This window comes from Pristis pectinata, chromosome 5 (genome assembly GCF_009764475.1).
Source record: "Pristis pectinata isolate sPriPec2 chromosome 5, sPriPec2.1.pri, whole genome shotgun sequence".
In the NCBI taxonomy this organism is placed as follows: Eukaryota; Metazoa; Chordata; class Chondrichthyes; order Rhinopristiformes; family Pristidae; genus Pristis; species Pristis pectinata.
This window is the reverse complement of record NC_067409.1, coordinates 28,987,119-29,015,117: the sequence shown is the minus strand read 5'-3', so window position 1 is coordinate 29,015,117 and position 27,999 is coordinate 28,987,119. Positions and strand designations below refer to the sequence as shown.

Genomic DNA, 27,999 nt, shown 5'->3' with positions numbered 1-27,999 from the left:
CTTTGCATCAGATTAATAAGGCATGTCATTTTGCAGTTAAATATTTCTCTGTGTGACTTGTGTAATTTAACTTTCATATACCTAGTTCATTTTATTACCATACAGCAGTTGTTGCCCCAGGGACCCAGGTTCTATTCTCACTCGGCTGTGTCACTGTAGAGTTTGCACATTTCCTCTGTAAGGTGTGGGTTTCCCTGGGTGTCTGGCTTCCTCTCATATTTTAAACGTGTTGGTAGGTTAATTGGTGACTGCACATTGTCCTTTACGTAGGTATGACAGAATTAATGAGATTTCTGAACATATGAAAGAGTAATTTACAGGAAAATAATTAGGGGGGAATATCTGGTGGAAATGCTCAGACAGAGAGTCAATGTAGATTTAATGGGCCAACTGGCCTCCTATATTGTAAGGAGATATGAAATAAGAAAGTGGGAGTTTACACAGTTTAGTATGTCTGACATACTATTGAGACAACAAATGTACGTCGGCCAGGCAGAATTTCTGGAAAGAAAATCATCTGATATTTCTGGTTTTTATTTTGTTAGAACTAAGAATTTTTCACTAGAAACAGATGTTCAAGTTGCAGAGAAGGTGGAGGGATGCAGAGAGCAATTGGAATGTTGTGATTGGGTGGAAACTTTAATTCTCCATTCCACAGTCACGCTGGACTGTCTTTGGCAAATTGCATTCTTCTAATGAAGTCCAACCTGAACTCTGAACAGCATCTCATCCTGATTCATTGTAGTCTGTGGGACTCAGCAATTGAATTCAGCAATTTTAGATAGCCATCCATTTCATGTTATATCAGATCTGGCCAGTTCTGATGAAAGGTCGTCAAGCAGAAACACCTAACTCTTCTTTCTTCTTCTAAAGATTGAGTTTTTACAACAGTCTGCTTTTATTTCAGATTTCCAACACTTACTGTGTTTTGCCTTTCCATTTGTGCATCTTACACCAGCATTTCTTTTATTTTTCTTTTTGCTCTCTTGTTCCTTCTATTTATGTGCCATTTACAATTAGCAAGCCTTCTGCAGTTTTTCTCAGTGGTTGCCATCGCCCTTTGTGTCATTCTGTCCTGGTCTCTACCCTATCACGACATTCCCATTTGCTTTCTGCATCCTGGATTTTTCTCTGCAAATTGAATCGTGTTTGATTTCCAGGTTTTCACATCATCAACCTGAAACATAAGTTGTTGTGCAGTGATTGTATCTGACCTGAGTATTTCCAGGATTTTCTGTCTTTATATTCTATCCTATCAAAAGAAGCTAGACAGTGTGGAGTTTAGAAGAAGGAGGCGTGATCTTATTCAAAAATGTAAGGTCCTAAGAGGATATGACAGGATAGATGTTGATATTTTCACAAATGAACGAGGGGCCATAATCGCAAAATAAGGGGCTGGTCATTTAAAACTAAGATGTGTAAAAATTTCTTGGAGTAGTGAATCTCTGGACTTCTCTGCCCACGTCAGAGGTGGAGGCCAGATCATTATCCATCTCCACCTTAAATATAAATAAATACTTGAAATATCGAGGAATTGAGGTTATGGGTTATTAGCACAAAAGAAGCATCGAGGCTAGCATAGATCAGCGATGATTATATTGAACAGCGGGCAGGCTTGAGAGGCCTGGTGGCCTCTTATTTTCTTGTGGTTTTTATATCACAGAAGTTTCTTTCAATAATATTGCTTTTGCAAAAACGTTGGTCTGCTTGTACAAGTTTAATCAAAATTCATTTTTTATTTCCATAATTCATGTACATTTGAGCCAGAAGTGCCTTGAGCATAATAACCTGATATTTAGGATGAATTTCCATTTTCTTTTCTTTTGCAGAACACCCATTCATGAATGTCAGGTTGTCTTGCATAAGTGAACAAGGAAAATACTTGTGAATATTTTCTGTAAATGTGGACATGTGCTTTTACATTGAATGTTCAAATTAAATTGCCTCCAGTATGCAGATGCATAATAGATTAATAATGTTGACATATTTTCTTTTTATGCCATTGCCACCAACAGCATGCCCAGTGCTGTAGCCATTCTTGCCTCTAGTTATGCCTGTAAAGTGACTGTGTTGATTTCTATAATTTTGGGTGTAGATTGGTTGCTCTCTCCAAAGCCTAGTCTTTCAATAAACTATTTCGAGTCCAAATTTTACATTGTGAACTATGTATTCATGGGTAGTAGAACTTGGGGGCTTAACTAGTGCTTTTTTATATATAAAACTAAAAGCATCCTATCTAATGTTTGGCTGGTTAACATTTGAGCAGCAGGGCTGAATTTTAAAATGGGAAGTGATTAGGAGTGGAAGTACAACTATTTTGTGGTTTCTTTGCACTTGAATACTTGAAACTTTGTGCTAAATATTTATTAAATATTTAATTGCACTGAACTTTTGGGAAGGAGCAAGTTTATTTAAATCATTTCTGTTAGCTACTTTCCTGTGAGTTAAGTGAAAAAATTCTGAAGTAGAAGAGAAACTACAACTTGCGGAAAGAAGCTGGAATTTTGATTATATTGTCAGCAATGTACTAATATCCTTTTTAACATGAGGCTAAAAGTCCTTTCTCTTTTTCAAAAAAAAACAGGATTCTTATGAACGGGCAAAGAATATCTTGAAGACTCATGCAAAGGAACACAAAAATTTAGCGGAAGCCTTACTGAAGTATGAGACACTGGATGCCAAAGAGATACAGATGGTTCTTGAGGGAAAGAGGCTAGAACTAAAATAACCTCTTCAATTGGAACAGACTTAGTCCCTGGTATATTAACCTAGATGTGTATATATGTGGAAGAGCAGTAGTGCACTAAATTAAACCATAAGTTTTAATTCTGAGGACATTATTGGTATTTTCAGTGATAATTCAAAAATGGAATTACATAATGTGTGCTCGGAGTTATTTTAAATCCTGGTTAAACTATGCCTCTTAAATTTTTTAAGTGATTCTACATAATACTCTGCTTAGTATAAGTGTAAAGTCAGACAAGAAATACAGTAAACATTATTCCTTTGACTATTTTTCTTTCTGCTTTTGTATTTTCAGTCTATTTATGTATACAATTGAGTTGCAGTTGAGTGCTTCCCAAAACAATTAAAATTGAATGCAATGTTGAGTACTGCTTTCATCATTGAATCATTCAGGTACTTGTCCAAGTATATCCATTTGTTACAGGTATGTTGTTGGGTAGTCCTTTCAATCTTGTGTTCTCAAAAAATTTTCAGGGTTAATAATAAAGGAATAATCCTCCCTGAAGGCAGTGGTGCATAAGATACAGAAATAACTAATTGAATCACCACCAGCATTGTATTGAGTAGCCATGGGGCCATGGATGTGCAGACTGAAAAATGTTTCCCCCTTTTCCTGCTATGGTACAGGATAAAGTGTATTTAGGAATTGGAAACCACACAATGTATAGAAAGTTTATTGGTTATCCTTATTTTGAACAAACAGTAAGAACTTACTGTTAATCTTAGGCTTTTTGAGATTTCTATTGACACCTAAATAAAGATATCTTGTGTGATTTTTGTTTTTGTGATTGTACATTATTTGCTTTATTTGACAACTTATATATTTTAAAAAAAAGATGCACTTTGTACCTTTTGCCTTTTTCCCCCTTTGCAAGCTATTTGCTACTGCTGTACAGTATGTGGCTTCTTTGGAAGGCAGTGATCTAGGTTCTTGCCAGTATTCCTTTGCAGTTGTTGGTCTAGTTTTCATGGAACACTTTAATGTTTATCGAGTTTCCTGTATTAGCCATTTAGCTACAGCATCTTTGAACACCTGTCATCTTCAACAGATAGCAATGGAACACATCTTAAAGCTGTTTTTAAATCACTCTTAAAGAATTTCTCAACACATTATTTCATCAGTTGGTTTTCTGTTGATGGTTGATAGAGTTATTGTCATACAACATAGAAACACACCCTTTGGCCCTCCATGTCCTTGCTGACCAATGTACTCACACACTAGTCCCATTTACCTATACTTAGTCCACAGCATTCTATGCTTTGACAATTCAAGTGCCTGTCTGGATGCTTAAATGTGGGGTATCTGCTTCCACCATCACATCCAGGTGGTACATTCCAGATTCTGACTACTCTGCCACTCTGTGGTTGGGGTGGGGGGGGAGGATGATGAGGAAGATTATTCCCCTTGATATCCCCACTAGACCACCTACCTTGTGCTCTCTTTGTATCAGAAACTCCACACCCACCACTTTTCTAAGCCAAAGTTACAACCTCTTCCATTTTTTCAGAAGATTTATGTGCCACCTTCCAATCTGGTATACCAATTGCTGCCCTTGCAAAAGAGAAAAAAAATTCTTTCTTACCCTTTCTCTGCTCACCCAGGAGAGCAAGTTGCTTGTGTGCACCATTTCTCTGTTTGTGCAGAGCAGCTAACTGATGACATGTGGTACCTCTTTGCTCAGTGGGGATACTAGCCTGTAACTGGTGGAATATTGCACTTCCTTTGAAGCATTGAACTGTTCCCTTAAGACAGACCAGACCTTTTGCTAAAGCAGGCTGAAACTGCAATGAGGCAAATGTTGTATGGCCTTATCTGTCTCTAAACCAGCAGTCAAATGAACCAATTAGTACTGTGTGATGGGATTGTTGCTATTAATTGGTTTATTATTGTCACATGTACCAGGATACAGCAAAAAGCTTTGCATGCCATCTAGATCTATCATTCTAAACATAAGTACAGTGAGGTAGTACAAAAGGGAAAAACAATAACGATGCAGAATATAGTGTTACAGAGAGTGCAGTACAGATAGACAGATAAGGTGCAAGGGCCATGATGAGGTAGATTATGAGGTCAAGAGTTCATCTTTATCATACAAGAGGTCTGTTCAAGAGTGGTATGGAAGCCGTCCTTGAGATTGCATTTGGCATCCAGACCAGAAGTTATATGGCCTCCTGGATTTTGCCCTATTCCTTATCATCTTCTGTATTCAGTGAGGTAGGACTGACAACTCATTGACCATTGTACTGTGTGTGTGCGCACCTTTGCCTTTATAGGATGTCACTCATAGTCATTTGATTCCTCTGGGTCAGGACCCATGACCCTTTCTTTGGCAAATACCTTCACCAGATTCCTACACCTGGTGCAAGATTGTAACATGCTTGTGCCCAGTGTAACAACCTGTGACACACATCCTTCTAACATAATCTGCTCATTCCTTTGAGGTGCTGCTGTGCTATCAGGTGCATTGTTACACTGATCTTCACTATCAACCTTTTCTCTCTTTGGGTTTTCTTTCTGCTCCATGTCCTGCCTTTCTGGAGGAGGGAAATGAGTGACCCCTAATTCCTGTAAAAACAAAAGCAAGTTGCATATGCAGCCAAAACACCCATTTGGTAATGCAGCATAGGGGTGTTTATTGTTGATCAAAACAATGTAAAGAGAGTGAAACATTGTTAGTGAACATAACTGGCAGATTGCAGGTCACACTTGCTCTTAAGTTGGTTTGAGCCCGTCTGCCCCCTTAATGCAGATGACTTCCTTATTTCTCACTGTCTTTGGTGGCTTGAGCTCTGTGTGGGTAGTGGAGAAGGCAGAATGTCAATGTTTGGGTTAGGGTGATGGGATGTTTGGATGGAGGAACAGTCTGTATGTGTGTGTCTAAGTATCTGCATGACGGAACAAAACTTGGCACTTCTAGTAAGAACATGAAATTTCTTACAGCATCCCTCCACATATGGGAAATCTCATTGGCCAATGCAACCTCTGCTAGGCTCTTTTAATAGTGGTCCAGGTGGATCCTGTCTATGCCAGACAACTAACCAACAACCCCCAGCAAGAGCATCCAGAACATCCCTCCTGGTTTCCATTTGCTACACCAGGAATTCAGTGCCACATAGCTTGAATCGTGGTGTTCTCTCCATCATCTACCATAGACTGCTTTCCTTCATGCAGCCATTGTCTGTGCTCTTTCTGGGCAACTCATAGGGGTGTGCCTTTTAAGGCCTGAGCCATTCTGTAAGTGTGTGCATCTGCAGCTGCATTCATTTGAATGTGGTCCCAATGAGAACTGCTCAAGGTCTGGTTTAACATGTTTCTGGGTGTAAAACACCTTTAAGCTGCTTTAAACTTTTTGGTATTTTCATTATTTTTTGTTGTAGGGAAGATGATGTAGCTGAACAGAATACACAAAGACCATGTTGTGGACCAGATAAAAGGTTAAATCTAAGTTTTAGGGTATCAAAACCAAAAAAAATGTTATATTTTGAACAAAGCTGCAGGATTGAAATTCTGCTCTAATTCTTCTACTTCATGCATTCACCATTTGTAACCTCAACTGGTAATTTTTCATTGATTTCCCAAATCCAAAAGAGACTGGATGGAAACTGCTATTATCACCTATACAGTGAGTGCACAGAGATCCTAATTTCATTTCATCAGATTCCAAGATGACTTCCTTTTCCATTCGTCTATTCAGAAACTTGTTAATTTTTTCTGCAAACTCGTTAGTCATGCAAACAAAAATGTTCATTCTTGAAAAATATTAAACATCATTCACCAAAATGTTTTAATTCAGTGTATAAATTTAAGTTTTTATTGCACAAAGCAGCTTTCCTTACAGATGCTAGTTAATATTTACCAGAAATTGTAACTTAATGAGTATTGCAAATATATTTGAATATATTATGTACAACTATTATATTGAAATAGTTATTTTTTAATCTGGCATATTAAAATATTATCGAGAGATATAAAGGTCATATTAAACACCTGTGAAATTAATTGTAAACAACAATGTTAAATGTTTGAAAATTATACCTTTAAACATTTGATGCTGTATAATAAAATTGGACAATGAAAAACAAAACTAATTAAATCATTACACAAACACTTAATGATCAAATAATATTTTTCACACATGGAATCATTCATTTGATTAGATCTATCCTGTAAGGGGATTTTAGGGATGAATAATACTGGTCTTGCTAACACTCACTATTGTTGTTAAATGAACCTTAAAGATTTCTGCATTTAAAAAAAATGAACAAGCATAAAACAACTTGCAAATTAAAATGCAGAACTTCAGCAATCAACTTAATAATTCATAGTGAACACATATCATTGCAAGTATTTTCCCCCCTTCCCTTTCTCTGCTGACGAGCTCTCTCAAGGTGAATGAGCCAAGATGACTGGCCTCATTTGCATCAGTGTCTATTTTCAATATACTAAAAAGCAAGCATATGTACTCAAAATTATTTTAAAGCAGCATATGCAAAACTAAATGATCACATAACTATGGTGCTTCCCCTTCTGCACTAGCATGTGTGAAGCACTAGTAAAAATGAAAACAGCTAGATTGTTCTGGAAAAAAAAGTTAGTTCTCCACTTTCATTTAAGGAAGTAAATGGCCTACAGTGTATATGTGATTCTGGTTCTGACCTATGTGGTTATTTCTTCATGCCCTCACGTGTCTCAATGATCAGTTATAAATGCTACTTTGCCACATCACACAGAGAACAAATAACAATTCTAAAATCAAAGAGGTCAGGGAGAAACAAAAGTATTCAGGCTACAGTGAGCTGATTCTTATATCCAGAAAGGAAGGAAAATAATTTATTTTCAGGTGAATAATACAAAGAAAAATTCAGGAAGATGTAAAGGTTTATGTAATTACAACATCGGTTTTGGACAATGACATTTTTACCATGTACATTGGAGAATATGAAAACAAATGTATACATGAAAAAGACATTATTAGAAGCAACCTGGATTTAAAAAAATATTTTTCAGCACATAACCCAAATTTATTGCCCATAACCAAGTGATTTGCTGGACCACTTCAAGAACATGGAAAATCAACCATATCTTTCTACAATGTCCCACAACTTTTGTGGCCATTGTCAAATTTATTGAATTTAATTTCGTGACTTGCCATGGCAAGATTTAAAACTCACAAACAATACTATTACTAACCATAACATCCTTAAAGCCTACTGTGTTTTTATATGTAACACTTACTATTCATTCTTTTCAGTGCATTAAAACACAAGCACTTAATATCATGGACTCGATACAAAAAATAAATCAGAAGATTGATACAAATGAGGAAAGTCATTTGCCATGTTTAGCTTATGCACTGAGAAAGAGCCCATAATCCACCATCAACATCAGCACAATCTTGACTGCTTAGGTAGGGTGAAGTTATACGTAATCATATCAATCCAGAATTGCACTTGGCCATTATAAGGCACTCATTTGCAAAGTCCCAGTTTTTGGAATATGGCAATAAAACTTATCAAGGTGGGAAAGAACCTCATAAATTGTTAATTTAAATTATTGTTGGTTGAGCTAATAATTGTATGCCATTTCTGGTTTGAATAGGGCACATAGTTTTGCTCTGGTTTTCCTTTTACTACCTCTTATTTTGTTTTATAGTCTGTTACTCTGTAGGTTTACGACTGAAAAAAGTCATAAATACTGGCATTAACACAACTCCATGAATTGCACCAAAAGTTATGACGAGGAACATGATCTTAAAAAATGTCCTGAATATGTAACTTGCTGCAGCAGACAATGTAATGACACCCATTATGGTTGAAAGAGCCCCTTGGATAATAGGATAGCCAAGTCTATATAATGCATCAATAGATCGCTCATTGGCAGTTTCTTTTTCACTTGAAACAAATGCATACGAAATATGAGCTGTAAAGTCCACTGAAAAGCCAATACAAATGACTAAATTAATCATAGATATAGAATCTAAGTTGACACCCCAGAAAGTCATAAACCCAGCCACACCCACTAAAACTGATGCAATAGCAAATGTAACCCAGATAGAACATATTGGATTAGGAATCATCAAAATGGCAATAAGTAGCATAGCGCCAGCAGCCACACCAATATTCTGTACTGTGCTGGATATTATAACAAGATATTGATCATAATAGATAAATGCAGGATGAAATACTTGTAAAGGAATGCTACATTCATCTGCCAATTTTCGTAATTTAATCAGCATATTTTTCTCAGCAGTTGAATTATTGATGTAAATAGTTTGAATAAAAAAACGTGATGCCTCAATGCTTTCTTTATCAACAGAAATATCAATATCTTGCTTATATGTAGGGATAATGTTGAAAAAATCATCCAACGTATCTATAAATTCATGTTTACTCTTTATGCTAACATTTGGCATTTGGTTAGCAATTCCAACGTATGTACGGAGCCAGGACTCTGAGAGATCATCATCTACATAGGAGAGATTTTCAAATTCTTGCATACAGTTTTCAATTTCATTCTGAATGTTTGAGTCCCAGTAATTTACAGGTTGGGTGACACTAACCATGACACGTGGTCCATACTTGGAAAAATACTTCCCCTCATCATCATAGAATTTAATCACATATGAATAATCATTGGCCAGATTTCTGATATCGATCCCTTCTTTGAGATGAAAGCAGCCGTAAAAACTGCCAGCCAGATAACCTACATAAAGGACCACCACAACTCCCTTGGTCCAACGATTTGTAAGAAATGGACCAAAACGATCATTCATAAAAAGAGAAATTGGATGTTCTATCTCTGCACCTGTTTCCTCATTGTAAGCCCCACCCACACAGCACATTCCATAACATTTAGATTCTCCTGGTAAATGCTCACTTTCAACTTTTCTAAATGTTAGCCAGTGCCTGTTCGCAGCCTCTCTTTTTCCATTCAATACAAGAATAGCTCCAAAAAATGTAATGTTGTAAATAAAGCTCAGCAAAACAGTTGTACCAGTGTAAACACAGAATGATTGCACAGATGGAAAAGGAGTCATTATGCCAATATAAAAGGCCAAAATGTCAGTCAAAGTAGTGATTGTAATGGAGGTGGCTGCATCAGAGTAGGCTATGCCCATGCGTTCTTCAATACCATCGTCAACATTTGTTTTCTGCCAGCTTGCAAGCATAATGAACATATTGTCTACACCAATACCTGTAGATTAAAATTATGGGCTGTGTTAAATCAGCTTTTATGATTTTAAAGCATAAACTTAATTGCAATCTTTACATGATTTAAAAAAACAAAAATCTCACTAAACTTAAAAAAAACCTTTTAAGACATTTCTGCTTGTGGGATCTTGCATTGTTCCCACACTTCCTGCAACAGTGAATACATTTTGAGTACTTATTGACTATAATGCACTTTGATAAGTACTAAAAAGCTCTTAAGAAGCCTTGATTTGCTCTCAATTTGTTTTCAGTGCATCTTTTATGAAGCTTCTCCCTTCTCTTTGACATTACTATTGCTCACCTCTCCTAAGAGCTTCTTAAAGATATAGTGCATTTAGCAGCTATGTTTGTTTCCTTCTTAAACCATTGTAGTTTGCTGATTTCAGAGATATGATGGATATGCCAATGTTTTTTTTGTGTAGCACAAATTGGAGGAAGGGAATCTGAACAGCATGCCTAGTGTGTTTTGCATCTTTAGCAAAGATGCATCTTTAGCATCTTCATCAGGATACATCTTTGTGCTGCCATTCATTTTTACTGTGCTTCTAAACACATTACCGATTTTTATCAATGCACCATAGAAAGCAATAAAGGATAGTTACTCAGACTGGCAAAAGGTGCAAAGTAATGTTCCATTTCTGGTGCTATGATATCTGTTCATCATTTATGTGAAGGATCTGGGCTTGGGAATTGGAAAGACAGCATTAAAATTTGTGGATGGCACCAAATTTTGGAGAGAAATAAGGGGATAATTAATACTGAAAATTGCTCTGACAAAATACAAGACATCAATAAATGTACAGAATACAAAAGCTTCTATTTATATAGAATCTCCAATGTAGCTAAATGAAGATTCATAGTATTATTAAGTATATATTGACATAAGCCATAAGTTAAATTAAGATAGGTGACTAAAAGTTTGATTAAAAAGTCAGGTGTAATGGAGGAAACAGGTAAAGAGGCAGAGAGGCTTGGGGAGAGAATTCCAGAGATTGCCTTGGCAACTGAGGCACAGCCATCAGTGGTAGAATGATTAATTTTAGAGCTAGACAACAGGTGACTGGGTGATGAAGAAAATCTTCTGCTGGTTATTCTGGTAGAGGGCATGAATCTGAAAAACCACAACATATTCAAAGACTTGCAAGGAAAGGGAGTCTGGAGGTGAAGCAGCAATTTGGCAGGATGAAGGGATTAACATTTTTTTGTGAAAGGGGTAATAATGGGACATTTGAAGGAGAGAAGGATAGTACCTGAGGAAAGAACAGATAATAAAATCAGTTAATATATTCAAGAAGGGCTGGATGGCCAGTAGGTTAATGGGACAGAGGAATTGATGCCTGGTCTTAAGGACAAGATGGGTTTGGAGGAGGCATGAGGGGAGAAACTACAGAAAGATAAAAGCTTGAGATTAGAAAGCACATGAAATTGGCAAATGATAATTAATAAGGATAAATGTGTATGGTGTATTTTGGCACACAAAAAATAAGTACGGGCAGTCCCCGGTTACATAAGGGTTCCATTCTTGAGAACTGTCTGTAAGCCAATTTCTCTGTAAGTCAGAAACATCTACTTTGCTATAGCGATCCATATTGTACCTCTCTACATACACTTTCATCTTTAGCACTCATCAAGGCACATATAAACATATAATTTATGTTAATTTAAGTTTATGTTAACTTATATTTGTCATCAACTTATAATGTACCCCCTACCACATTTCAATGGTTTTCTCAAACTATAACATGTTTAAACTTAGAAAAAATTAGGAGTGGTACTGTTGATCCTTCGCTTAAATTTGAGGAAGTTTGGAGTCCATTTATTCAATATTTCCGTGATATAAGCAGACCTTTTTTGAATCCCTTTCAATAACCTTTGAATACAGAGGAGCGGAGCTGATGACATAATAATGTCTTTTTTAACCGAAGAAATATCAGTCCAGTTTTTTTTTGAAGTTTTTGGTTTGTTTTTGTTTATTATTATACTTTTTTTTGATTTGGGGGTTTTCTTTTCATATAATCAAATTTCTTTTTTTTGTATCATGTTCACTTAGCAAAAGAGCGGGAGGTCCAGATTACATATTTTACTCCTTGTGAGTATCAATTAACTTATTATTGTTATCCCGATCTCTTCGCATCATATGTATAATTATTAATGTTATGTATATTAATTTGAAATAATTTGAAATTCAATAAAAAGATTGAAAAGAAAAAAACTTATAATGTACCATACTGCTGCAGCAAAAAGTTAATTTTCATGGAATTTGTCCTACGTATGTTTGCTTATGACAACAATAAACTTGAACTTGCTATAATTTTTTTCATTTTGTTGAATAATCACCTTAAAACTTCGCATAATTAAACTAATGGAATATATACTGTATCCAGTCATTAATGAATATTATGAAACATTTTATTATAATTATTACTAGCTTGAAAAATTCTTTAAAAATGTATGAGAGAATTTGAGTAAAGTAGGATTTTCATTAGTAAGATCATTTGTAACCCAGGGAGCCCCTGTCTCGGAATGGGGCTGAGGAGCAAACTTGTCTAGAGAATACATTCACAAATCATGAAAAGCAGTAATGCATAGTAATAAGGACATTTAAAAAGTGGACAGAGTACTCTGCTCAATTCTAAAGAAAATTAAAAAGTAGGAAATTTGTTGTAAACTTTCATGATTTGACCATTAAGTGTAATGTACACAGTTTTGGTCTTTATCTTATAGAGAAAGACAGAGGTGCTAGGGAGGTTGCAAAATACAAATATACATCTGAAAGACTGAACAAGCTAGGGCTCTTTTTTAGAAAAAGAGAAAAGGTTAGGGATTACATGCCAAAAAATCTTTGAGTATGTACGGTTGTATAATACAGACATAGAAGACACAATTTCCATATCTGGGGATAAAGCAACAAACTGGCCATGATTCCAGTTCTGTATTCTCTTGCATTATTACTATTCAAATATATATTTTCAGGCAGCGTAAAGGGGCTGAAACTCTAATCTGCTAAGAGATTCTCATTGTAATTCTTGGGGGATGTTCACTGATGACTACACAATGTTCAATTTCATTCTCAAATTCACAGCAAATGAAATTAAGGAAATCAAGGGATATGGAGTTAGTGGAGAAAATTGGCACAAAGGCAAAAGGCCAGCAATGATCTTATGCAATGACAGGGCAGGCATCAGGGGCTGAATGATCTACTCCTGCTTTTATTTTGTGTTCCTTTAAGTCTGATAAAGGGCAGCACCTTTGTCTGCCTCTTAAAAGGACATTTGTGCCACGGGGTTGGGAACATCCAATGTGCATTTAGTTTATAAATGATCAGTTGTTTCAAATTGATTCCAGCACACTAAAGTTTACTGGGTTCCATCCACCGTAAATGAACTTGAGAGGGACAAAGGAGAAAATGGTCTAGGCTAGAATCAGGACATAGATCTATAGATAGTATTATTTAACTTTGAAAAGATAATAATGTTGGAGTGTGCTGGAGCAAATAGCACATAATCCGTTACTTGTGGGAAGAATTAGCAACCCGGAATGTATGGGAGACTTTTCCTCTTTTGCTCACCACTGAAATGTTGGTTCAAATTAAAATGGTGGTGAAATAGGGAGGGGTAACATTTAATCAATACAAACCCACCTTTGTATAATGTACATCTTCAGGGTCTATAGGCAAAGGGATTCAAATTCGCATCCCAAGCAAAGCAAAAAAGAAAACGACTTTAATGAAAATCTGTCCCGTCTCTTCCAACTGAGATAACCCTCCTTGCTTTCCATCCCACTTACCCTCTTTTGCCTCCTCTCATATCTTTCCTGCTTCTCCATCCCTTGCCTTATTTGTCACCCACTTTCCTCCTGCTCTCCACTTCTAGATTCTTCTAATCCACTCAGACTTCCTTTAATTCTAATTATTCCCCCTAACTCTGCTTGGTTTGAAAACTGTTTTGGCCTTCCATCGTTCTCGGTGCACCTCAAGTCTGTGTGCTTAGCCCCTGCTCTACTCTCTATACACACATGTATGTGTATGTCTATGTAGAGTGTGACTAAGCACAACTCCAATGCCATCTTCAAATTCGCTGGCGACACCACTGTTGTTGGACAAATCACAGTGGTGATGAGTCAGCATACCAGAGTGAGATAGGATACCTGGTTGAGTGGTGCCACAACAACAACCTATCGCTCAATGTCAGCAAAACTAAAGAGCTGATTATTGAATTCAAGAAGGGGAAGGAGGGCGAACGTGTGTTAGTCTACATTGGGGGAATCGGCAGTGGAGAGAATCAGCAGCTTTAAACTCCTGGGTGTTAATATATAGGGACGACCTGTCCTGGGCCCAGCACATAGATGCAATCATACGTGCGCCAGTGTCTTTACTTTCTTAGGAGGTTAAGGAGGTTCAACTTGTCACTGAACACTCTAACAAACGTCTACAGATGTACTATTGAAAGTATCCTGACTGGTTGCAGAGGGTAGTGGACTCTGCTCAGTACATCACAGGCACATCCTTCCCCACCATTGGTAGTATCTACAAGAGGTGCTGCCTCAAAAAGGCAATATCTATCATCAAAGATCCCCATCATCTGGGCCATGCGATCTACTCACAGCTACCATCAGGCAGAAGGTACAGAAATCTGAAGTCCCATACCACCAGGTTCAAGAACAGCTACTTCCCTTCAACCATTCAGATCTTCAACCAACCAGCAAAACCCTAATCACTACAGTTTAGCAACACTATGACAACTTTGATCACTTTGCACTAAAATGGACTTTTTTTCTTATTTGGTTCTTTCTTGGAAAATTGTGTATAATTTATGTTTAATTTATGTTTTTTTTGTGAGTGCTGCTATGTGCCTGTGATGCTGCTGTAAGTAAGTTTTTCATTGCACCTGTGCATACATGTACTTGTGCCTATGACAATAAACTCAGCTTTGACTTTGTGTGTGAGAAGGTCACCAATGGCTAAAATCTCTTTATATACTGTGACACTGATGGAAACCTTTAAGAGTTTGCGTTAATGCCACACAATACTACAACATGCTTTCACTCATGGTATGAATGTCCATCTGTTTGACAGAAAGGGGAGGAATTATCTCTGACACTCAAACAAGATGGCCACACATACTTTTTACTATCCATATTCAACATAATAGAAAATGAATTAGAAATAATTTGCAAAGCTATGAGAAAATTGCAAGAAATATTACTCATTGCTCTACAAGGAGCAAGCATGAACTTAATGGGAAGAGTAGCTTCCTTCAAAGCAGTGATGATTCATTATTAAAAAATAGTTCATAAATGCTCATTTCTACATTTCTAATTCAGATTCTGATTTGCAACTTAAATTGTAATCAGCCACATTTAACAGTGTTTTAGTTACATTAGGTAACATTGTTACTGAATTATATTAAAATTATGATAATTGCTACAATATTTCATTATCATTTTTTTTCAAATACTTGAATTATTTCATGTATTTAATTAGGGTGCATTTTAAATTTTCCATGTATTGTGTATTCTAGAAAATATTTTAATTATTTCTATTGTTTTAGGTTGTTGTCAAGCTCGTAAGGCAACATTGAAGCTAAATAACTGAAAAGTGTGACTTTAGCATTATGTGATATTGAAATAATACCAGCTGTTGTTGGTAACAGCTTTGGCAACTTCATTAAGTAAAATAGATGGGTTGGAGGATACAATACAGCAAAAAATAACCCAATTTTGTACATCAAAATATATCCATTAGATATGCAAATTTGTTCTACATGAAAATAAAATACAAAACAAATATTTTGTAAAGAAACGATAAAATGTTCATTAGTTTTAGTCATCACACCAAATAAAAATTAAAAAAAAAACAATTCTGTTTAAACCCCTAATCTAAATATTTGCTATATACAATGGCTTAATTGCTTTAGAAGAATCACAATTAGATCTGATGAGCTTAGAAAAACACTAAGTCACATATGGCTATACTTTATCTGTGGAGTGATAAATGGTGCATACTTGATATCACGTTCTTATCCATTTAAAAGAACACATTGTTTAACTTACCATAAGCAAAAAGCATAAAGGAGAAAGGTAATTTCACTCATTTATTCTCATGATTTTTTCTTACACTTGTTAATATGTAAATTAAGTCACATTTAAACTAAAGAACAAAAATGGGGCAATCGTGTTTTTGGAAGTGTACATAGACTTTCAAGGGTCTAGTGGAGATAGAGAAGCAAAGCATTAAGCAAAATTTCTGAAACTTGCAAAAGCACTCAGGCAGTAATAGACATCTCAATTACCCCAATATTCACTGGGATACAATCAGTTTAATAGATTTGAAGAGTTCCTTCACTGAATTCAGGAGAACCTTCTTAGCCTGTACATAGCAAGTCTCACAAAAAAGGGAATTTGGGAGTTAGGGAATGAAGCTCAAAGGAGTATCAGTGTGACAGTGTTATTTTTGTGGTCGAGGTAATTCAGTTAGATTTAGCATGGTTAAGGATAGAACAAAGATTCTAAATTAGGGCAAGGCCAATTTTATTGGACTGAAGTACTTTAGCAAAAGTAGACTGGAAATTACTCCAAGGCTGATGTACCTCAAGGAATCTGAGGAAAAAATTCAATGCAAATAAAAGTGTAGGACTGCCAAATTAGAACTCCCTGGATGACAAGAGGGTAGGACAGGGCAAAAAAAGGGCAGTGTATGTCAGACACTGAGTTGAATGGAGCACAAAACCTAAAGAGTACAGAAAGTGTATGAATGAAACTGGTAAAGAAAGGTTATAAAAATGTTGACAAGTAAGATCAAAGAAAATTCAAAAGATGTTTCATAAGTACACAAGCAGAGGATAAACTAGATCAGGGCCTATTATGGACCAAAGTGTAATCAATGCTGAGACAGAAGATGTGAGTTCTTAATGTGCCTACCATGAATGAATTTTACGAGAAAGCAATAAGGAGAGTTGATAAGGGGCCCCACAGTGGAACAGCTAGTAGAGCCACTGCCTCACAGCACTATAGACCTGAGATTGACCCTGACCTTGGGTGCAGTCTATTTCAAGTTTGCACATTCTCCCATCAACTGTGTGGGTTTCCAAGTGCTCTGGTTTCCTTGCGCATCCAAAAGACATGCAGGTTGGTAGAGTAAATTGCTGGTGTGTAGTTGAGAGGTAGAATCTGAGAGGAGTTAATGAGAATGTGTGGAGAAAAAAATGGGATTAATGCAGGATTAGTGCAAATGGGTTACTGATGGTCTGCACAGACAGTGGGCTGAAGGGCCCATTTTCATGCTATATCTCTTTATGACTCTAACTTTTTGTCAATCTTCATGGTTTCCTCCCATATCCCAATGATATGTTAACTGGCTGCTATAAATGTGCCCATGTGTAAGATATCTTTATTAGTCACATGTACATCGAAACATGCATGTGGTAGAATCTGTAGGGAGTTAAAGAGACTGTGGGTAGAATGAAATGGGATTAGTGTAGGTTTAGTGCAAATGGGTGCTTAATGGTCAACTTGGACTTTGTGAGCTGAAAGATCTGTTTCCATGTTGTATTTTTCTAAGACTTTTATAAAAAAAAAGGTGACCATTATGTTGTACTTAAGGCAAATGAGATCAGTACATGGAACTACGATATTGTAGCCATTATGGAGTCTTGGTTGCGAAAGGGACAAGACTGGCAGCTCGACATTCTAAGGTTTGATATTTTAGACATGATAGAGGGGGAGGTCAAAAAGGTGAAGGAGTTGCATTACTAATCAGGGAGAATTTCACAGCTGTACTCAAAGATCTTTGTATCCTCATTAGCAACAGGTGCGGTCCCGGAGGACTGGAGAGTAGCAAATGTTGTGCCCTTGTTCAAGAAAGGAAATAGGGATAATCATAATTATAGGCCAGTGAGCCTCACGGCAGTGGTAGGGAAGCTACTGGAGAGGATTCTTAGGGATAGCATTTGTGCGCATTTGGAAAAGCATGGCCTGATTATGGAGAGTCAGCATGGTTCGATGCGGGGCTAGTCACCTCTACAAACTTGTTTGCGTTTTTTTGAGGAGGCGACAAAGGTGAATGATGAGGGTAGGGCAGTGGATGTTGTCCACATGGACTTTAGTAAGACATTTGACAAGATCCCTCAAGGTAGGCTGATCCAGAAGATTAAGATGCATGGGATCAATGGTGACTTGGTAGTTTGGATTCAGAATTGGCTTGCCCATAGAAGACAGAGTGTTATTCTGGCTGGAGGTCTGCGACCAGTGGGGTGTTCCATAGGGATCAATGCTGGGCCCTCTGTTGTTTATGATATATGTAAATGACTTGGATGAAAATGTAGATGGGTGGGTTAGTAAATTAGCAGATAACACAAGGAGTTGTGGCCAGTGAAGAAGGTCATCAAAGGATACAGCAGGATATAGATCAGTTACAGCTAAGGATGGAGAAATGTTAGATGGAGTTTAATCCAGGCAAGTGTGGAGTTGCACTTTGGGAGGTCAAAAGGGGTGAGTATACAGTTAACGGCAGGACCTTAACAGTATTGATGCACAGAGGGATCTTGGAGTCCATAGCTTCCTGAAAGTGGCCACGCCAAAAGGCATATGGCATGCTTGCCTTCACTGGTTGGGACACTTGAGTATACATGTTGGGAAGTCATGTTGCAGCCATATAAAACCTTGATTAGGTCACATTTGGAGCACTGTGTGCAATTCTGGTCACCCTATTACAGGAAGGATATGGAGGCTTTGGAAAGGGTAAAGAAGAGGTTTACCAGGATGCTGCCTGAATTAGAGGGTATGAGTATAAGGAGAGGTTGGACAAACTTGGTTTGTTTTCTCTGGAGCTTCAGAGGCTGTGGGGAGACCTGACAGAAATTTATATAATTATGAGAGATAGAGACAGGGAGACAGTCAGAATCTTTTTCCCAGGGTAGATATGTCATATACTAGTGGACATGCATTTAAGGTGAAAAGGGGAAAGTTTAAGAGAGATGTGTTTGGCAAGTTTTTTTTTGGCAAGAGTGGTAGGTGTCTGGAAGGGGCTGCCAGGGGTAGTGGTAGAATCAGATATGATAGTGGCGTTTAAGAGGCTTTTAGAAAGGCACATGAATATGCAGGGAATGGAGGTATATGGATCATGGAGATCTAAGTTTGGCATAGTGTTTAGCACAGACAAAGTGGGCCGAAGGTTCTATTCCTGTGCTGTACTGTTCTATGCTTTATGACTGTGAAATATTGAATGAGATAAACTTCATGAAAGAAGCAGTTTTAAAGGGCTTATCATTTTTCAAAATGAATTCATTGCTAAGTTTGAATCTGTCCCAGGCTGCTAAAAGCAAGGGTGAAATTGCTTAGGCTCAAACTACAACTTTGCAGTTTTCTCATCACAGGAGTAATGCTGTAGGTCTGCTTTCATAGTTTCTTAGTTTACAAAGGGAGGGAAGGATAAACAAAATAATTCCAGACCAGTTAGTTTAACTTCAGTAGAGGTAAAAATTACTGGAACCCATTTTAAGGGATACTAAAACCTTCTTTTAGAGTTTAAGCATGGACAGTCAGAAGGAACGTTAAGGAAAGTTTATGCCTGATTAAGTTGAATAAATTCTATGAAAAGATAACAAGGAGGATTGATGAAATAGTCCATTCAATGTAGTCCTTATGAGGCTGGTCAAAAAACTATAGCCCATGCAATCCAATGGAAGTGGAAAGTTGAATCCAAATTTGGCTTAATGGGAGCAAGCAATGGGTAATGGATGTTTTTTATGACTGTAAAGCATAAGGTTTCCCATGGAATTCTGCTGCACTCAGTACTTGGTCCCTTTGTATTAATGATTTAGATCTAAATATAGAGGGCACAGATAAGTTTACAGATAATATAAAAATTGGCCATGTGGTTTTCATTGAGAAAAGCTTTAGATTGCAAGAAAACAGTGATGTATGGTCTATTGGACAGATAAGTGGCAAATGGAATTTAACCAAGTGTGAAGTAATGAAACTGGGGAGGTTTAACAAACTAATAAACAACAAGGAGTTGGTTGCTGAAAGGTGTGGAGAAACAGAGAGACCTTACCTTGAAAAGGCACATGGGATATTATCCTTCATTAGTTGCAGCATAGAACACAAGAGCAGGGAAGAACAGTATCAAGTAAATCTCCAATAATTCCCTGTCCAAATTTTTGCAAGTCCTGATGGTTTGACAACTGGCTCACCAGGGTCCTGTTCCCTATCAAAGTCACCAAGAACCCACAGGCTCCATTCCCTTGCTCCCTTTAGATTCACCGGGATCCCATTCCCATGCTCCCTTTAAACTCACAAGGATTTGTTTCATGTGCTCCCATTAAATTCACCTAGTTCCCTGGAAAATTTATTATAATACTGTGTAACATCTTAGAAAGGTAAAATAAAAGTGTGTTTGTGTTAACAGGAGCAATATTCAATAACCCAGAAAATCTGCCAGTCTAGTATCAGCAAAGTTCCAAGGATAGCAGATTATCAGAGTCTTGCGGTATAAGTAACAGGTTGGGTACTGCATACAGTTCCAGTCATCACATTTTTGGAGAGGGAGCAGAGAAAATAAATTAAGATTTCGAAAAGACTGGAAAGTTGCAGCCAAGAGAAAAGATAGGATAAACTAGGGCTTTTTTAGTGGAGTAGGCAAGACTGAGAGTTGATTTAAGTGAGATGCCTTAAATTATGATGGGCCTAGACAGTGTAAATTATAGTCATAGAGTCATACAGTTATACAGCACGGAAACTGGCCCTTCGGCCCAACTGGTCCATGCCAACCAAGATGCCCCATCCAAGCTGGTCCTATTTGCCAGCGTTTGGCCATAATCTTCTTAACCTTTCCAATCCATGTACCTGTCCAACTGTCTTTTAAAAGTTAGTATTTTACCTGCCTCAAACACTTCCTCTGGCAGCTTATTCAACATAGATACCACCCTTTGTGTAAAAAAAAAGTTGCCCCTCAAGCCCCTATTAAATCTCTCCCCTCTCACCTTAAACCTACGCCCTCCAGTTCTTGATTCCCCAACCTTGGGAAAAAGACTGAGTGCAATCACCCTATCTATGCCCCTCATAATTTTATACACCTCTATGAGATCACTTCTCAGTCTCCTATGCGCCAAGGAATAAAGTCCTAGCCTGTCCAACCTCTCCATATAACTCAGTCCTTCAAGTCCTGGCAACATCCTTGTAAATCTTTTCTGCACTCTTTCCAGTTTAATAACATCTTTCCTATAGCAGGGCAACCAAAACTGAACACAATACTCTAAGTGCAGCGTCTTGTACAACTGCACCATGACGTCCCAACTTTTATACTCAGTGACCTGACTCATGAAGGCCAGCATGCAAAAGCCTTCTTCACAGCCCTGTCTACCTGTGACTCCACTTGCAGTGAATCTTGTACTTGTACTCCAAGGTCTCTCTGTTCTACAACAGTCCCCAGGACCCTGCTGTTCACTGTGAAAGCCCTACCTGGATTTGACTTACCAAACTGCAACACCTCGCACTTATCCAAAGTAAACTCCATTGTCATTCCTCGGCCCACTTACTCAGCTGATCAAGATCCCCCTGTAATTTTTGATAACCTTCTTCCCTGTCCACTATACCACCTATTTTAGTGTCATCTGCCAACTTACTAACCGTGCCTTGTACACTCTTATCCAAATCGTTGATATAGATGACAAACAACAATGGACCCAGCACTGTCCCCTGAGGCACACCACTAGTCACGGGCCTCCAGTCTGAGAAACAACCTTCCACCATCAAGCCAATTGCGTATCCAGTTAGCCAGCTCTCCCTGAATTTCTTTCGATCTAACCTTCCAGAGCAGCCTACCTTGTGGAACCTTATAAAAGGCCTTACTGAAGTCCACATAAACCATGTCTACCACCCAGCCCTCATTGACTTTCTTGGTCACATCAAAAAACTCAATCAAGTTCATAAGACATGATCTCCCATGCACAAAGCTATGTTGACTACCCCTGTCTTTCCAGATGTATGTATATCTTACCCCTTAAGATCCTCTTCAATAATTTACCTACTATGGATGTTAAACTTACTAGTCTATAGTTCCCAGGCTTTTCTTTGCCACCCTTCTAAAAGAAAGACAGTATTTTCACTACCATCCAGTCTACTGGCACCTCAACTGTGGCTAACTATGATGCAAATATCTCAGCCAGGACTCCTGTAATTTCTTCTCTAGCCTCCCACAGTGTTCTTGGATATACCTGGTCAGGTCCTGAAGATTTTTCTACTTCATACCTTTTAAAACATCCCACACCCCCTCTACTGCAATGCAGACTATCCCTAAGACCTTATGATTTACTTTTCCTAGTTCTGAAGTCTTTATGTCTTTCTCCATGGTAAAATCAGAGGAGAAATACTCATTATGGACCTTGCCCATCTTCTGTGGCTCCACACAAAGGTGTCCTCTTTGGTCTTTGACGGGCCCTATTCTGTCTCTAGTTACTCTTTTTCCCTTAATATACTTATAAATTTATTTTATTTTCCTTAATCTTCTCTGCCAAAGCTTTCTCATGCCCCCTTTTTGTCCTCCTGATTTCCTTCATGAGTATACTCCTCCAGGGATTTGCTTGATCCCAGCTGCCTGTACCTGACCCATGCCTCCTTTTCCCTTTGAGCCAGGGCCTCAATATCCCTCATCATCCAGGGTTTTCCACCCCTACCAACCTTGTCCTTCACTCTAACAGGAACATGCAGACCTTGAGCTCTCACTATCTCACCTTTAAAATCCTCCCACTTGCCTGTGGTCCCTTTGCCCACAAACAACCTACTCCAATCAACCTTTGCAAGCTCCTGACTCATACAGTAAAAATTCACCTTCCCCAATTTAGAACTTGAACCTGTGGACCTGTTCTGACCCTTTCCATAACTAGTTTAAAAATAATTGAACTATGGTCACTGGTCCCAAAGTCATCTCAGTCACCTGCCCCACCCTATTACCCAAGAGTAGGTCAAGTTTTGCCCTCTCCCTAGTAGGGCCCTCTATATATTGCTCAAGGAAACTTTCCTGATATACTTAACAAATTCCAGCCCATCTAAGCCCTTTAATAGTATGGCAGTCCCAGTCTATGTTAGGAAAGTTAAAATCCCCTACTGCAACAGCCATACTATTCTTGCAACTCTCCACTGTATTTATAAAATAGTATCCATTTTCCTTAGCAGAGTCATCACAGGATAGCTATCTCACATTTCCAGCAATTCTGACCACAGGTGCTGTCTGCATGTGATTTTCCTCATTTCTTTTCTCAAAGTTATGCTGATTGTTAGGTTAACTGTCTACTGTAAATTGCCCTAAGAGTTGGTGGACAGTAGAACTGGAGGAGTGGGATGAGGGAGGGGTTTTAAATGAGCATGTGAGAGAGATTAGGTTACAGGGAATATAAAAAAGGGGGAATGTGACTAACTAGATTGGCTTGGGACCTGGCACGGACTTGATGGGGTGAATTGGCACCTTCTAGGTCGTAAGGAAATATGAAAAAAAAAACAAAGTGACAGAGATTTAAAGTAATTGATATAAGGATCAGAGTTGAGAGAAAAGAGTTTCACCCAGAGGATGTAAAGTTAGAGGAAGAAACGCCCAACACACTTATACATACCTGCCTGCTTACTTGAAGAGCAGTGCCTTGCAAGGTTAGATGTCAAATGCTATAAGGTGGGGTACGGCTAAATGTTTTTTGTTTGATCACTGTGGATAATGGCCTCCTCTTGTATCATAAATTTTCAATGATTAATGATTGTATATTAAATCTGCGCATTTCTGTCACAAAAATCAACAAATATGAAGCCGTATTTTTATGTGAAATCTATCCTTGGGGCTTTTGCAATGGCAAACCTTATTTTCATCTTTTATATTAATTAATTTATATTAATTTTCAAACTAATAATAATGATAATAATAGAGTCCTGACCTAGAATCAGAAAAGGTGCATTGGCAGTATTGATGGCAAATGACACTTTACAGTATACCAGTAGTCCAAAGCCTGTTAGTACGGCTAATCCAGTTGATAAGACTCCCAGAGTAGCCACCCAGACCTTATTCCTCACACAGTCAAGCCTGAAAGTAAATGACATGCCTCTGTAACTCATTTAATATCTTGTGTTACAGTAATTTGATACCTTCAAGTGAGAAAAAAACTTTTACCTCATACAGGATACAATAGAAAAGGTTATTGTGAGGAAGTAAGTAACGGAAAAGAGTGGAATTATTATTTTGGCATTTCCTTCAAATTCATCTTGTCTTGATATGGAACTGAAATGTGAAATCTGCAATTCAGGAAAATGACAGAAATATTATAAACATAATAATCAACAATTGCAAAGTTACTTCTCCAGCACACTAACATTTAAGAGATGATTTTTACAGACTATTTCATTACAGTAAAAATAAAATAATAAAGTTTGTAATTAGTTATGTATTGACTAAGATTCATGGTCTGGAATCTAGATTTTCTAACTGGTTTAAATTAAAAGAGGGTGTGACATACAGTTATATGAATAGAGGGTTTTTATTCAGTATAAGCAAAGGTGCAACAGAAAGGTTTTGGATAGAAACAGAAAATGATGGAAAAACTCAGCAAGTCAGGCAGCATCTGTGGAAAGAGAAACGGATAATGTTTTAGGTCAAAGACCCCTCATTCTTAATTTTCATAAAATATTTGGGAACCTCTGTTCTGGAAAAAACTTGAAACCCTAATCTATTCACCTTCCTCTCCTCCTCTATAGCTGCTTCTGACCAAACTTTTGGACATACCACCTGATTTTTAGTTCAGCAGCTGCTTTCAATTATGCCTCTGAAGCACCTTGACAGAAATGTTATCCAAATGAAAAATGTATAATTAGTCAGAGCAGTTGGAACAATATTTCAATTCTAAGCATTCCAAATTTTAGCACATTCCCTCAGCAACCATCCATCATCTCAGCCAAATCATTTGTGAATATAGGTAAATAGTATGCCCCAACACAAATTCTTGTGGAACACCATTAAGCTGGGGGGTGCAGAGAAGATTTACAAGAATGATGCTGGGACTGGAGGGCTTGAGTTACAAAGAGAGACTGATTAGGCTGGGACTGTTTTCCCTGGAGAGAAGGCTGGGGGATAACCTTGTAGAGATTTATATAATCATGAGGGGCATAAATAAGGTGGATGTGTGAAAAATCTTTCCTCTCCCACCTTAAACCTATGCCCTCTAGTTTTAGACTTCCCTACACAGAAGTTGGTGGGTATATAGAACAATCTGTCGGAGGAAGTGGTAGAGGTGGTACAATTACAACATTCAAAATACATTTGGACGGGTACATGGATCAGAAAGGTTTAGAGGGATATGGGCCAAAAGCAGGCAAATGGGACTAGCTCAGGTAGGCTCCTTGGTCAGCATGGACAAGTTGGGCCAAAGGGCCTGTTTCCCTGCTGTATAACTCTAGGAATCTAATCACAGCTGATCTAAATACCTGCTAATTTAATCTATGCCTTCTGCTGCTCAGTCATTTACCTCAACTCCATAACTTCAATTTTTAAAGGATTTTATCAATCTGGAAATCCATCCAATAGCTACTGTCCACTACATTGGTCATCTCTCCAAAAAATGTGTGGAAAGGTTTTCCACACTTTCCAGCGTGACCTCCCTTTTAAAAACCCTGTTGGCCCTCTATCAACTCCTTATCCCCATTACTTCCTTCATTACTTGTATTTTATGTTTTATCCTAAGTGTTCGTATTCGCCTGTATTGAAATCCATTGTCTGTTTTGCTGATTCACTTAAGAGTCATAGAGTACTACAGCACAGAAACAGGCCCTTTGGCCCATCTAGTCCATGCCGGCCTGGCTTTCTGCCTTGTCCCAGCTACCTGCACCTGGACCATGGCCCTCCATACCTCTCTCATCATGCACCTATCCAAACTTCTCTTAAATGTTAAACTAACCTGCATCCATCATTTTCACTGGCAACTCATTCAACACTTGCACCACCCTCTGCATGAAGTAGTTCCCAGTCAGATTCCTCTTAAATATTTCACCTTTCACCCTAACCCTATGACATCTAGTTCTAGTCTCACCCAACTTGAGAGGAAAAAGCCTGCATGCATTCACACTATCTATACCTCTCATAATTTTGTATACCTCAATAAGATCTGCCCTCATCCTCCTGTGCTTCAGGGAATTAAGTCCTAACCTATTCAACCTTTCCCTGTAACTCAAGTCCCAGCAACATCCGTGTAAATTTTCTCTGCACCCTTTCAAGCTTATTGATATCCTTCCTGTAGGTAGGTGACCAGAACTGCACACAATACTCTAAATTCAGCCTCACCAATATCTTATACAACTTCAACGTAACATCCTAACTCTTGTACTCAATGCCCTGATTTATGAAGACCAATGTGCCAAAAGCTCTCTTATGACCCTACCTGCAATGCCACTTTCAGGGAATTATGGATCTGTATTCCCAGGTCCCTTTGTTCTACTGCATACCTCAGTGCCCTACCATTCACTGTGCAAGTCTTACCCTGGTTTGTCCTCCCAAAGTGTATCATCTCACACTAGTCTGCATTAAGTTCCATCTGCCATCTTTCAGCCCATTTTCCCAGCTGGTCCAGATCACTTTGCAAGCTTTGGTAGCTTTCCTCACTGTCCACAAAGCCCCCAGTCTTGGTGTCATCCGCAAATTTGCTTAACCAGTTTACCACATTATCATCTAACTCATTAATATAGATGATAAACAACAACAGGCCCAGCACTGATCCCTGCAGCACAACACTAGTCACAGGCCTCCAATCAGAGAGACAACCATCTACTACCACTCTCTGGCTTCTCCTGCTAAGCTAACATTGAATCCAATTGAATACTTCATCCTGAATGACAAGCAACTTAACCTTCTGGACCAGTCTCCCATGTGGGACTTCATCAAAGTCCTTGCTAAAGTCCATGTAGACAACGTCCACCACCTTCCCTTGTTCAACCTTCCTGGTAACCTCCTCGAAAAACTCTATTAGATTTGTTAGACATGACCTGCCACTCACAAACCCATGATGACTATTCCTAATCAGCCCCCATCTATCCAAATATGTATATATCCTGTCCCTCAGAATACCTTCCAATAATTTAACCACAACTGATATCTGGCTCACCGGCCTATAATTTCCCAGCTTATTCTTAGAGCCTTTCTTAAACAACAGCACAACATTAGCTACCCTTCAGTCCTCCAGCACCTCACCCGTGGCAAAGGAAGTTCTAAATATCTCTGCCAGAGCCCCTGCAATTTCTGCACTAGTTTCCCATGAGGTCTGAGGGGACACCTTGTCAGGCCCTGGGGATTTATCCACCCTAATTCGCCTCAAGACAACCAGCACCTCCTCTTCCATAATCCGGATATGGTCCATGACCTCGCTACTCTTTTCCCTCAGTTCTATAGACTCTGTGTCTGTCTCTCAAGTAAATACAGGCGCAAAAAATTCATTTAAGATCTCCCCCATCTCTTTTGGCTCCACGCATAGATGTCCCTTGCTATCCTTTTGCTCTTAATATAGCTATAGAAACCCTTGGGATTCTCTTTCACCTGTCTGCCAGAGCGACCTCATGTCCTCTTTTAGCCCTGATTTCTCTCTTAAATATTCTGTGTGTTTCCATGTACATGTGACGAATAAAGATATCTTATTTCTTATACTCCTCAAGCACCTCACTTGATCCTAACTGCCTATACCTGACATGCACCTCCTTTTTCTTTACCAGGCCCTCAATATCCCTCGATAACCAAGGTTCCCTAAACTTGTTAGCCTTGCCTTTTATTCTAACAGCAACACACAGATTCTGTTCTCTCAATATTTCACTTTTGAAGGCCTCCCACGTACCAAAGCATTTCTTTCCCGGAAAATAACCTATCCCAATGCACGCCTGCCAGATTCCTTCTGATGCCCTCAAAATTGGCCTTCCTCCAATTTAGAATCTTAACCCTAGGACCAGTCCTACCCTTCTCCATAATTATCTTGATTCCAATGGAATTATGGTCACTAGATCCAAAGTGTTCCCCAACACTCACTTCTGTCA

The 27,999-nt window shown here is 38.2% G+C and overlaps 2 protein-coding genes across 2 annotated transcripts in view; one reads left to right on the top strand and one right to left on the bottom strand.

Moving 5' to 3' along the window:
• The window catches only part of yme1l1b (YME1-like 1b), a 38,175-nt gene extending 34,657 nt beyond the window's left edge, over positions 1-3,518 (top strand). Inside the window, exon 19 of the mRNA XM_052015658.1 lies at positions 2,585-3,518. Coding sequence (XP_051871618.1) covers positions 2,585-2,728 — 144 coding nt within the window. The 3' untranslated portion in view covers positions 2,729-3,518. The remainder of the gene's footprint in view (positions 1-2,584) is intronic.
• Positions 3,519-7,552: 4,034 nt separating this feature from the next.
• The window catches only part of LOC127570523 (patched domain-containing protein 3-like), a 30,412-nt gene continuing 9,965 nt past the window's right edge, over positions 7,553-27,999 (bottom strand). Inside the window, exons 2-4 of the mRNA XM_052016175.1 lie at positions 24,107-24,228; positions 23,874-24,019; positions 7,553-9,940 (exon numbers count right to left, since the gene is read on the bottom strand). Of these exons, the coding sequence (XP_051872135.1) occupies positions 8,403-9,940; positions 23,874-24,019; positions 24,107-24,228 (1,806 nt within the window). The 3' untranslated portion in view covers positions 7,553-8,402. The remainder of the gene's footprint in view (positions 9,941-23,873; positions 24,020-24,106; positions 24,229-27,999) is intronic.